Source organism: Camelina sativa, chromosome 19 (assembly GCF_000633955.1).
Source record: "Camelina sativa cultivar DH55 chromosome 19, Cs, whole genome shotgun sequence".
In the NCBI taxonomy this organism is placed as follows: domain Eukaryota; kingdom Viridiplantae; phylum Streptophyta; class Magnoliopsida; order Brassicales; family Brassicaceae; genus Camelina; species Camelina sativa.
The window spans coordinates 22,252,636-22,266,294 of NC_025703.1; the positions used below are offsets into that span (position 1 = coordinate 22,252,636).

At 43.0% G+C, this 13,659-nt stretch overlaps 1 protein-coding gene across 1 annotated transcript; it reads right to left on the minus strand.

The window, feature by feature from the left end:
- Positions 11,461 to 13,178, minus strand: LOC104768097. The gene is made up of 2 exons (XM_010492030.1): positions 11,610 to 13,178; positions 11,461 to 11,538 (listed from the first exon to the last, which is right to left on the minus strand). Exons 1-2 carry the CDS (start codon positions 13,176 to 13,178, stop codon positions 11,461 to 11,463), a joined length of 1,647 nt encoding a protein of 548 aa, XP_010490332.1.

Here is a 13,659-nt window from a genome sequence, read left to right on the forward strand (position 1 = left end):
AAGCAAAACCGAAATAACTTCATGTTATTTGTTCATTTGGAAGGTTAGATTGGTTTAAAAACAGACTCTTTACAGAAATTTCTAATCTCTAATTTGGTATTAAAAGAGTCTTTGGATGAAACTTACTGATAATTTCTCCATTTCTGCATCAGCTCTTTTATGCAGAGTACTTGCTGCTACCGTTTTTGAAGTGACATTAGAAGAGAAGAAGAAGAAGTCATCACTATGCTTTCTGTTTTTATTCAGAAAAGTTCATCAAAGTATTTACCGCATTATGGGTCAGCAAATAGCAGCTGCAGCCCCACTGACTTGCAAAGTCACTATGTTTTGGTAGAGATTAGGGTACCTTATTCTGAAACATCAACAGTCTTGGCTTCTTGCAAAGTGTATTCACATAAGACAATAATAATTTTATGGGCTTGTTATAAAAGGGATTCCATTCTTGTGTCTCAAGAAGTAAGGCTTCTTTGCTTATGAACTATGAAGAGACTAAGCTTTGTTGTGTTTGTGTAACTTGGTGGTGCTACTTTGCTTTCAAGCTCTTCCAATTCATTGACATTAACCAATCTCGAACTAAATTGTGTGGACCCTCTGAACGAACAAGAAGATTACCAAATGCTTCAATGGTAATCCAGTTTAACCAAGACACTAATGATGATGTTAAGCCACATAACAAATTTTTCTTGAGAAAAAATATATAACAACAAGGTGGCTCATGCTGATGGCTTGTACAGTTGTACCGAGCCTTCTTCTCTTAGCAGCCTAGTAAGATCTCCTTAGGAACAATATTGCACTACGACTCCGGTGAACGGAGGGAACCAAATTATTTTGTTGACATAACTCATCAAGTCAATTTTGAAACGCAGTTTGGTAAGTATAATGGGAATGGCTAAATTTGAAGGACAAGTGGTTTACTTTGCTGTATTTTTATTAACTGCAACAAGGTCAAATCTCCTGGATGTAAATTGTGTTCCTATAAGCTTCCTAAACAAATGACAATGTGAGAGACAGAGTTAAGATTTGTTATTATCTTAATTATTTTACAAAAGAAAACAAATCTCCATTTTTATTTTCTTTTGACTGCAATCTAAAGAAATAAATATGTCACTTTTTTGGTTTAAAGAGCCAATTTGGGGGAAAATTGTCTACAAATAAAATATGATGCGGAGACACACGCGCTTGGCGTGCTAAAGAGTTCGCACGAACATTAGCATGGCGAGAAACATAAAGAAAAGAGAAGGAAGAGAACTCCTCCCTGTCCATCTGCATGTCATCGAGGTAAGGTACAAAAGCTGGCCAATCAGTAGGGAAAGACACCAACTTCACCAAATCTGAGCAGTCGGTAAGAAAAACCACATCCCGGAAATCATGTCCAATCATGCAACGCAGCGCCCAAATGAAGGCCTCTACTTCAGCATGTAACGGGGCCAAACTTCGTCATAAATTTGTCACTCCAAGCATCGGTGGCAAGCCTTGTGACGAGGTACAACACCATCCTGCACCTGCAAAAACATCAGTCGCCTTCCAAGGGCCGTCAACATAACATCTATGTCCCGTGTAAACCAGTGGAAGCGATATGCCCCCACGATGCCCCGCCGTTGGACGCATGAGGATGGAGGGATACTCCTCCCCCTCGTCATCCACCTGGGCCTTCTGCCAGGTCAAAGCCTCACCCTCCGCCACCGGGACAACCTCATCTGGGTGTTCTACCTGGTTCTCAAAAACACGTGCATTATGGGCTTTCCAAATATACCACGTCAGCCAAGGAAAAGCTGAAACCTGTGAACCTGGACCTTTAGGATCCAGAAAATGATCAACATTAGCATAAACAGACCTTGTCGGAAAGAGATGTGGCCCCACTGGTACATGGACTAAATCCCAGACTTGTTGATAGTAAGATTTTACTACTCTACTGAAGTTCAATTCCCTAAGCACTTAAATTGTCATTGTAGTACAAAGGGTGTCAAACCAAATGGGTGAGCCATTAACCACAAAAGATGCAATCAAATCTAGCTAAGTCAAGCGAACCTTAGTTTTGATTTTCTAACAACCTAAGTGAGAAAGCAACAAAAGAAAAGGAGAACTAATAGCAAAACTAAGCAGTGTCTAACAAAACTAAGCAGAGCTAAGCGAAACAAGCAAAACGTAAACTGATGCCAACAGATGATAAAAGAGAGCTCGTGAGGCTGGGTATCAATGATCCATGAAGTAACTTAGTCTTAATACAAAGATTCTATAAAACTTTAAACAAAGCTATCCCTAGACGAAAGATTCAACAACAGGTCAATCCACTCTCGTGACAGAGACCCTCAAGCCAAGTTACCTCCAGACCTAAATCTCTTTAGCGAAGCATAACAAGGCAGGCATTAACAACCAATCAATCAATGTCAATAAACACCCTAGACAACTAATCTCTTAGGCTAGGCACGTAAATCTCCGGTATTAGCTAGATCAGACATTTCACCAAGCCCTCTCGGGTGGAAATGCCTCGGGTCAAGCTTCAGATGATCAGAAAGAAGCTAGCATGAAGAACACTAATCCAGAAGGGATCTAAAAGATTTAAACATCAAAACCCTAGAAAAGACTAAGAAAACCTCATGGATCTCACCCAACCTCAAGAACTTTAAGAACACTACTCAGAAATCATGAAGCTCAAGAACCCAAACCCAGAAAATTCAATAAGCAACATTATGAAAAGAGATTAAAGAGAGATTAACAAGATTATATAAACTAAAGCATAAAACAGAGATGTAAAACTATAAAAACTTGAAAGATTAAGAGAGAATTCGAATTACAAAGCCTTAAATACGTTTTGTTTCTTGAGAGAAGTTCTAAAAATAGCTAAAAAGGAGCTTTTTAAGTCTAAACAAATGAGACATATTTATACTAAACTTGTGAAAACCCTAGTCAAAGTCAACGATTTTTAAGTCGGTTGATGCTTAGCACGATCTCGCTCTCCTCTGCTTCCAACAGCTCGATCGAGCTATGCTTTCTCCTCTTGTCCAGCTTTGGTTTCACGTTCCACTTCAGCTCGATCGAGCTCTTCTTTGTCTCAGACAGCTCGACCGTCTTTTCTTTCAATCAGCTCGATCGAGCTCTGCCTCTTGTGTCAGTCGCTCCGCCTTGTCTTCTGCTCTGCATGCGTTAGGCTAGATTCCGCTTCAGTTGGTCATTCTGCCTTGGTTCGACTTCCTCTGCTTCACTTCGTCTTCCCAGCTCGATCGAGCTCTCTTTCGCCTTGCACTCTGCTCAGCTTCGTGTTCCCAAAAGCTCTCCAAAACCTGATAACAACTCCATATGCAACAATGTATGCAATGCTAATGGAAAACTACTAAGTGAGTGAATTTATGCAAGAATGAGACGCAAATGCTACAAACACAGGATGAAATGATGCTAAAGTGAATGCAAATGAGGATCTAAAACAAGTAAAATGCAGATACATCAACTCCCCCAAACTTATTTCTTGCTTGCCCTCAAGCAAATAATCAAGATTAAGCTTGAAGAAGAGGTTTGAAGGAGGGGGCTCAGAACCAAAACATGCTGATAAAATAGGTAAAATCAATGTCCAAGTTAGTAATTGTAAAACGCAAAGAGAGAGAGAGTCCTACTTAAAAACTTTAGCCATGCTCTTCCTTACACGCCTTAGCCTCTGTTTCAACTTTGACATGCATTCAAATCAACCTATCCCTTTAACATTCATTGAATTGGAACCGTGAATCAAGCTTAAACACTGCCTATGAACTCATTTGGTTTGGTAAGAAAAGGATGGAGATAAAGGTGATCTCCTTTAGAGTAGGTTCATCGTTTTTGATCAGGGTTCTCTCAAGAAAATGGATTGAGCTTTTGGGAGAAGGCTAAAGGTAAGGACCAACAAATGCATACAGGAATAAAACCTTGTCTACCCGAGAGTACCCAAGCGTTTGACTCCTAATTCTCTAAACCCAGATTGTCCTAACTCTACCCTTCAGCTTTTAGCTCTTTTGATCATACCCATTCACCCTTTTGTACCAAGTCTCAGGAGAGGTTTCTTTTTGATTTTGCCTAGCGGATTTGGGGTTTCTTATCTAAAACACTATGGTCCTCTTTTCCTTCTTATTTCTTAAGACTTCAAAAGCTTTTGCTATACATTCTTTGACAACTTTCTTTTCTTTTCTTAGAACCATCTTTCTTTTTTTTTTTTACTTTGCATTCCCCAAATCCTTTACTAGACTTTCATATTTAGAGACAGATTACCCCTCCTAGAGACTTTATCCTTTCTTTTCATTCTTTTCTTTTCCTTTCTGCACACATTGAATCCCAAACCCCTGTAACAAGTTCCCACCTAGTCCTATCTAGTCCGGATAACGCGAACTAGAACTACACAAGGTTCCATTCCTGTCGGCTCAGACCTAACACTTTCTACCAAGCTCAATCCGAAAAATAAGGCCTCACACACAGAGATAATTTTGGCTTGAAAGAAGGGTAGGCTAATGGTGGGGGAAACTGTTCCAATAATGGGAATCAGCTACTTGGATTAGCCAAGAGTGGTATAAAGGTGAAAGAAAATCCAAGTATGTATATTGGTATCCATGAGTTCAGATTCAGTGCTTAAAACATGATAATTATGAGTCAAGATTAAGTTCAAGTAAATAGGAAAGGCATCAGATCGCAACATGTTTCCATCTAGACAAGAATGCAGAGTTGTGAATTCTAAACATGGTGCGGTTTTACTTCAGGTTCGCTAGATCATGCGTTAGACAACTAATAACTTGGGCATTGAATTTATCTAGTAAATCAGCATGTCTACGAGGCAAACTCATCACAGACCCCTAACACATATGCACAAACTACTGCATATGTACAAACTACTAAAAAGAAAGCAAGACTTAATCTAAAATGCAACTACAACTATATGAACACTCTTTTTTTTTTTGAAAATTTAAAAAAATTTCAAATTTTTTTGGGTTTTCTATGCCTTATATGTATGCAGACTCAATGATGCAAAATTTGAAAATAAGAGACAAAGAAAACAAGTTATATACATCTCAAACCCTCCCCCAAACTTAAATTACACAGTCCCTTGTGTAACAAAAATTTGAAGGAGAGTTCAAAAGACAAAGAAAACAAACTAAATGAAATGCAATGGTATAAACAGATGAGTGAGGAGTGTTACTTGGTTGTTTAGGAGAATTGGGAGTCAAGGTAGGCCTCCATGCTCTCCAGGGTGTAACCAGCGGTGGGAGGGTAGGATGATGGATCGTGTTGGGTCGAGCTGGCGTGTTCATCTTCGAGATCCAGTGGGACAGGGAAGCCTCTCTTCGAGCTTGATGGTGGTTTAGCTGCTCTGCGCTTTCTCTGGTTTTGCTCAAAGGAACTGGTTCTGGCAGGTTCGAAGGAACTAGCTCTGGCTGGCTCAAAAGAACTAGCTCTAGCGGGTTCAGCTGGGTTGGAGCCTCGCCTGAGTAGGCTTGCAGAGTTGCTTCTCTGGAGCACATTGCTCGATGAGGGTGGAGGTGGAGGAGTTCTTCCCTCTTCAAGTTTAGTGACCCGAAGCGTCAATCCTTTCACAGAATTTGTTAACTCCTTCACCGTTCCTCGCAGAGCTTTGTAAGATTTATCCTGAAGTTTGTTCCATCGCTGCAGAAGGCTGATATTCCTGTTGGCGCCTTTCATGTGCCTGCTCTGCTTAGGAGAAGGAGGCTGTGTGAACCAGAACTGCTGAGGTGACTCTTCTTCAGATATGTCCATAGGCTGCGGGTCAGGCGAGTTAACAGCTTCTGCCGTGTCAGGTTGAGTGCCTTCAGGGTAGTGGAGATCCGCAGGGTTTGGGAGGAACCAGATGTTGTGAATGTCCTCCAGCGTAGTGAGAGTTGGGTTAGGAAGTAAGACCCTAGCGTCACCAATGCGTGGGTGATGGAAACGAAACATAAGCTTGTCTTCATGCACTCCATGGTCAAGAAACAGTGCTTTCTTCAGATACCCCATATCCAACGAGCGAGGTTCATGAAGATCTGAGCGCAAGGGGACACCACGATTGGATAGGATAGGAGTGATTATCCCGCCAACAGTCAACGTGTTATTCTTCTTCCCACGGTTTTTGACTACCCAATCGCGGTAGGCTAGGAACTGCCTTAACAAATATACGGAAAGAGGTGTGTCTGACCCGTCTCCCCGAAGCACAGTGCCATCTGTTGTGGTTGGGAGGAGGCTCTGAAGAGCAAGATCAATCATCTGAAGCTCACTCTCGTTGACTGTCCCGGTAGCTTGGCGCGCAAAGAAAGTGCTTGCAACACATTTGTGAAAGTATCTGATGGCCGGACTCCTAATTTCGTTGCTCTTGCTTCTCGAGGATGTGTAACCACCATTGCTGATAGTTTTCCAAAGTGCCTTCAACTCTTTGTCGTCAAAGTCGGGGCAGGTTTCCGTCCCGCTAGGGAAACCAAACAACTTCTCTAAGTTGGTGATGCTGCAAGAGTAGCGCTTTCCGTGGATCGTGAATGTAAAATAGCCTAGCCCAGACTTGTCTTCATCGCTTTCTTCATAGTAGTACACGTTGAGAGAAGCGAGGAACTGGCAGGTTTCATCTTTGTATGCTTCACGGTTACACCTCATAAAATTTCCAAGACCATAGTTTTTGAATAGGAGCTCAACGTCCTCTTTAATTCCAAGCTTGTGCATGGTAGAGCGATGANAGCGATGCGGGTATCTTGTTGCAGCGAAATCGCATTCCATGAAGAGGTTATAGTAGTCTTGTGGAGTGAGCTGCTCCCCTGACGGTGTGGCTGGCGGTGTGTATTCCTCTGAATCTGTTAAATCCTCCTGAATCTGCCTTACTCGCCCCACTGGTCTTTTTCCTTGAGCTATTTCAGCTCTCCTACGTGACGACTCCCTAGAGCTAACAACTTGATCCTGAGTTTGTGGGTTTCTATCGTGAGATAGTGACCGCCGTGGATGGATTGTTCGTCGAGCTGTTGTATCCAGTGATCTCCTAGAAGGTTGCACTGGCTCCACGTTTTGTACGTCGTCTACTTGAGGTTCGGCTGAAGCGCGTGACCCTCTAGCTTTGGCAAGCCTTATTACTTTGGCTGCAGCTTCCTTTCGTGTCAGACGCGAACCCTCTGCTTCTTCTTCTGCCTCAACCACTGGTGGTTCCTCCTCTTCTTCCTCTTCTGCCTCAATGTATCTCCGCCTCTTGTCAGTGATGCTTCTAGCTAGCTCAGCATCAAGTGGCTTGGTACTGGTTTTCCATCTAAGCTTGTTAAACATGGTGAGAAACAGAGATGAAGCTTAGAGAACTTGAGAGAGAGCAAGAATCGCAAAAGCTAAGGTTGATGAAATGTATGGCTAAGCTTAAACGATTTAGAGAGAGAGACGAGATATGCAAAGTTGAGTGAAGAAGAGTGTGACTTAGTCTTTTGTTTATAGTGGAGAGATGATAGAACTCGACTTGATGGGTGAGAGGAGACAGCTTTGTGTTGTCTTGTGGGAGACATGGTGGAGTTGGAGGAGACATGTGGTGGGACCGAGCTTGAGTTTGGTGGACAAGATTTAAAACGTGTTCTACCCACTTTTAGGAGCTGTGCGAAAATGGGAAGGAATCCAATGCTGCTCTGTTGACTTGTGTTGACTCCGTCTCCAGCTCGATCACCACGCTGCGTTGGGCCAAGCTACATAGTGTACGAACTTGATTTTTCTTTTAAAAACCTGAGAAAATCATAAAACTAACAAAAACAACCTAAAAAGCAATAAAAAGAAATATATACAGGGATAAACATGGGACTTCCTCCCAAGTGAGCTTGTTTTAAGTCTCTAAGCTTGACTTCCTGTTTCTTTTAGGCTTTTGGAGGATCACAGAGAGGCACAGAGGACCCCTCCGGAATCTTTTGATCTGCAAGGTACTTCTTGACCCTTTGTCCATTTACTGTGAATTCACTACCATCCTTGTTCAGCAGAGTTACTGATCCGTATGGCAAAACCTCTTTAATCTCAAATGGACCAGACCATCTTGACTTGAGCTTGCCAGGAAACAACTTAAGTCTGGAGTTGAAAAGCAAGACTTGATCTCCAGACTTTAGTTCCTTCACAACAATCTTCTTGTCATGAAAAGCCTTGGTTCTCTCCTTATAGATTTTGGAGCTTTCATAAGCATCAAGTCTGATTTCCTCAAGCTCATGTAGATCAACAACTCTCTTGGCTTGTGCTTTGTCAATGTTCAGATTTAACATCTTAATAGCCCAAAGCGCCTTGTATTCAACCTCCACAGGAAGGTGACATGCTTTACCATACACCAACTGAAACGGTGTTCTTCCAATTGGTGTCTTGTAAGCTGTTCTGTAAGCCCAGAGAGTCTCATCCAGCTTCATAGACCAATCCTTCCTAGACAACCCAACAATTCTTGACAGGATCCCCTTAATCTGCTTGTTGGAGACTTCTACTTGCCCACTGGTTTGGGGGTGATAAGCAGTCGCTACTTTGTGTTTCACCCCATACTTCTTCAGCATACCATCAAAGACCTTGTTGACAAAGTGACTTCCTCCATCACTGATTACAGCTCTTGGTACTCCATACCTTGGGAAGATGATGCTTTTGAACAGCTTCAAGACAACCTTATGATCGTTGGTGGGACTTGCAATAGCTTCAACCCACTTAGAAACATAGTCAACTGCCACTAAGATGTATTCGTTGCCATTTGATTTAGGGTTGAAGGGACCCATGAAGTCAATCCCCCAGACATCGAATATTTCCACTTCCAAGATTGGGTTCTGAGGCATCTCATTCCTTCTTGTGATATTACCCATCCTTTGGCAAGCATCACACTTGGTGATGAATGTGTGAGCATCCTTGAATAGAGTAGGCCACCAGAGACCTGCTTGTAAAACTTTCTGGGCCGTCTTGAATGCAGCAAAGTGTCCTCCATACGTTGACCCATGACAGTGCTCAAGCACACCCTGTACTTCCTCTTCTGCTATACACCTTCTGAACAGACCATCAGACCCTCTCTTGAACAAGTAAGGCTCATCCCAGAAGTAGTGGTTGACATCTCTGAAGAACTTCTTCCTGTTGTAGCTGTCCAAACTCTTGGGAACCTCTCCACAGATCAAGTAGTTGACAAGGTCTGCATACCATGGAAACTTGTCTTCCTTCAGTGACAGTGCTTCAACCATCTCCAACTCTAACCCGGCGTATGTACTCTTATTCAGAGTCTCAAACACCATTAGTTGCTCTTCAGGCATTGAGTCATTAATGGGGACCATGTCTTCAATCCGCATTCTTGAGAGGTGATCAGCGACTCCATTCTCAATCCCCTTTTTATCGAGGATCTCCATATCAAACTCTTGCAAAAGAAGTATCCATCTCAGAAGTCTAGGCTTGGTGTCCTTCTTTGCGTAGATGTACCTCAGTGCAGCATGGTCCGTGTAGACAATCACTTTTGAACCAACCAAGTAGCTCCTGAACTTCTCAAATGCAAACACTACTGCCAGCAACTCCTTCTCAGTGGTGGCGTATCTTCCTTGTGCGTCGTCAAGGGTCCTGCTTGCATAGTAGATGACATGCAACTTCTTATCAATTCGCTGTCCCAGAACAGCTCCAACTGCGTAATCAGAAGCATCGCACATGATCTCGAAAGGATAGTCCCAGTTAGGTGCTTGGACTATTGGAGCAGATATCAGAGCTTCCTTGATAAGCTTGAAGGCTTCCAAACATTCATCATCAAAGATGAACTCTGTCTCCTTGCAGAGCAACCTGGTAAGAGGTCTGGCTATCTTGGAGAAATCCTTGATAAACCTTCTGTAAAACCCTGCATGCCCAAGGAAACTTCTGATATCTTTCACATTGGTTGGGGGTTGCAACTGCATCATAACCTCAACTTTGGCCTTATCAACCTCTATCCCTTTCTCGGAAATCTTGTGCCCAAGGACTATTCCTTCTCTGACCATGAAGTGGCATTTCTCCCAGTTCAGCACCAAGTTTGTTTCCTCGCACCTGGTAAGTACCCTGCACAGATTCAACAAACAGGAGGAGAAGGAGGAGCCATACACAGAAAAGTCATCCATGAACACCTCCACCATCTCCTCTATCAAATCCGAGAAAATAGAGGTCATGCACCTCTGAAAAGTAGCAGGTGCATTACAAAGACCAAAAGGCATTCTCCTGTAGGCGAATGTGCCATAAGGACAAGTAAAAGTGGTCTTTTCCTGATCATTTGGATGTATAGGGATTTGAAAGAATCCACTATACCCATCAAGGAAACAGTAGTAAGGATGATTAGCCAATCTTTCTAACATTTGATCAATGAAAGGCAATGGGAAGTGATCTTTCCTAGATGCAGCATTCAACTTCCTATAGTCTATGCACATTCTATGCCCTGTAATGGTCCTAGTGGGGATGAACTCATCTTTTTCGTTTTTCACTACAGTTATCCCACCCTTCTTAGGAACACAATGTACAGGTGAAACCCATGTACTGTCAGAGATAGGATAGATAATACCAGCATCTAGCAACTTAAGGATTTCTTTCTTGACTACCTCCTTCAGGTTTGGGTTTAATCTACGCTGGGGTTCTACACTAGAGTATGCTTCATTTTCAAGATGAATCCTATGTGTGCATAGACTAGGAGAAATCCCTTTAATATCATCTAGTGAATACCCTATTGCCCTTCTAAACCTTTTCAGTTCAGTTAACAACATTTCCAATTCATCATGGCTAAGCTCAGCATTTACTATGACAGGGTAAGTAGAGTTAGGGCCTAAGAAAGCGTACCTTAGCCCTTTTGGTAGAGGTTTGAGTTCTACCTTTGGTGCTTTGAGTTCAGTCCAGTCATCAGGCGCAGGACTGCTTGTAGAGCTTTGCAGGTCGAGTGAAAGCATCAAACCTTGATTTTCTGCTTGGTCTGCACACTTGACATTCACTGCTTGTAGAGCTTTCAAGTCCTCAAAGACTGCAGATCCTTCTTCCTCTTTGTGAGAGTCCAAAATCTTCTGATAAGCTTCAGTTTCCAAGTGTAGGTACCCATCTTCACCATTCTTTGTCAAAGCACTCTGAAGATGATCCTGTTCATTGAGCTCTTCAAGTAGCTCATCTGCCAACTGATCCATCCTTTCTATGTAGAACAGTTGCCCTTCTATGGTAGGCTTCTTCATGACATCTTTAATGTCAAAGTTCATCTTGAAGTCCTTACCAAGGTTCAGCTCTATCAGACCTTTCTTGCAATCAATGATTGCTCCAGCTGTTGCCAAGAATGGCATTCCCAAAAGCAGAGGATCCTTTGGTCCTTCATCCATCTCCAATACTACGAAGTCAGTAGGAATCTCCACATTCCCAACTCTGACAGATAAATCCTCTAAGATACCATTAGCATACCTCACAGACCTGTCAGCCAAAATCATAGCGATATTGCAATGTTCAAACTTCCTGAATCCTAATCTTTTAGCCAAGGAGAGTGGCATCAAGCTGATAGATGCTCCAAGATCGCAGAGACAATTATTGAAAGCCAATGGACCAAGGGAGCATGGCAGACTGAAGCATCCTGGATCCCCGAGCTTTTCCATGACAGCCTTCCTTTGTATGAGAGCATTGCACTCATGAGTTAGTACCACCATCCCCCGAGTCTCTTTGATTCTTTCATTTACCAGATCTTTCAAAAACTTGTGGGACTGAGGTATGAGAGCAATAGCATCGAGTAAAGGCATTTTCACTTTGATCTCCTTCATTTGTTTATCAAAAAGCGATTTGTACTTCGCCACCAACTCTTTCTTGAACCTTCCTGGGAATGGAAGTTTAGGCTTGTAAGGAGGTGGGATGAACATTGGCTTCTTTGCTTCAGGAACTGTTGCTTTTTCAATCGAGGGTTTAGCTTGTAACTCTGGTTGAACTTGGATCTTGTCTTCCTCTTCCTTCTGCTCAGCTTGAATCTCTGGTTCACAGAAGTCCTCCCCATCTTGTTCATCACTGTCCACAGTGATTGCAGTAGGTCCTGTTTGAGATGGGAGTTTTCTGCCACTGCGAAGGGTAATACTTTGAGCTTGGTGGTACTCTTTCGGGTTTTGGATAGCTTTTCCTGGAAGTTGGCCTTGAGGCTTTGCAGAAGAAGTTGTAGCGTGGTTGCTCTCTAGGTACTTCACTTTAGAGTTCAGTGCCTCAACTTTGGTGTTCAAATCGTGAAAATTATGTTGCACTTCAGAGAACTTCTTGGCAACATCCTGAGCACCAGCTGCTTGTCCTTGAAGAAGTTGCTGAAGCATAGTTGTCATATCGGGAGGTGGTGCCTGAGGTGGAAAACCTGGAGGTGCACTCATGTTGCCCTGCTGCTGTGGTTGAAAGTACTGCTGCTTCGGAGCAAAATTCTGATTCTGGTTGTAAGGAACGAAGGGCTTGTGCGGCTGCTGCGCCTGCTGTTGTTGAGGTCGTTGTTGCTGAGGGTAGACTTGATCCTGTGGATTAGCAATGTTTGTGCTTCTGTAGGAGAGATTCGGGTTAGCTCTGTAGTTGTTGAAACCTCTATTGTAGCCACCTTGGTTCTGCATGTAGCATAACTCCTTAGTTGGATCAACCTCCCCATCTGGGACCTGTATCTGCGCAGCTTCACATACAGAAATAACCTGCTTCTGTTTACCCAACAAAATCCTGTCAAATTTCTCATGAAGAGCCTTGATTTCCTTCCTGGTGTTGTCATCAGTATCGTTGTTGCTCCTAACAGTCCTATCACAATCCTCATTGTAGTTCCCGTCAGATTGAGCTAAGTTCTCAACAAGCTCCCAACCATCTTCAACATCCTTGTTCAGGAAGTTGCCATTGCTTGCAGTGTCAAGCATCATCCTGAACTTAGGCAGAACGCCCCGGTAGAGAGTACTAAGGAGGGATTCCTGACTGAAACCATGGTGAGGACATTTAGTAGTGGAGCTCTTGAATCTTTCCCAAGCTTCACAGAAGGTTTCACCATTTTTCTGAGCAAAGCTGGAGATTGCATTGCGGAGCTTAGCAGTCCGCGAGTTAGAGAAGAACTTCGCAAGAAAAGCCTTCTTACAATCATCCCAAGAGGTGATGGATCCCTGAGGTAAAGCTTTTTCCCACTGATGTGCTTTGTCACCAAGAGAGAATGGGAACAAGCGCAGCTTGAATGCATCTTCGCTGACACCATTGATCTTTGTGAGGCTGCAGAGCCTGTCAAACTCGTCCAGGTGATCAAGAGGGTCTTCCATCGGCAAGCCATGAAATTTGTTGCCTTGAATCATAGAGATGAGACTACTCTTGATTTCAAAATTATTGTTTGGGATGGAAGGAGGCACAATTCCCTGACGTTGCGTGTGGGTGTTAGGAGCATCACCAGCGCCAATGTGTCATGGTTGGCATGGCAGATTGTTTTGTGCACCAGGTGCATGAGGGTCGTGCTGTTGGTTATCCATACCAACGTGATCTTGTTGATCTAATCCGACTTGATTCCTTTGCTGTCTCAACGCGCGGGGTAAACGATCGATGTCGTCACAGAAAAGGAGATTATGACTGCCTTGGGAGCGTGTTTGCATGCAAGAGAGAACTCAACAGCACTGCTCGAGCTGTGTGTCGAAGGAGTGTTCCTGAAGCAAACAGATAGACAGCCAACAAGTCAGTAAACGAAAATAAAAGAAAAACAGCTTGATCTTAAGAGATCTGAAATCTTAAATGTAACAGACAAACACCCAA

What these genes read in the sequence shown, in the direction of transcription:
- LOC104768097 (XM_010492030.1), bottom strand. Translation starts at nt 13,178, where the DNA reads ATGGAAGACCCTCTTGATCACCTGGACGAGTTTGACAGGCTCTGCAGC. An exon ending in ACAAGTTTTTGAAAGATCTG is followed by an intron (nt 11,539 to 11,609) that starts GTAAATGAAAGA and finishes TCTCATACAAAG; the next exon opens with GAAGGCTGTCATGGAAAAGC.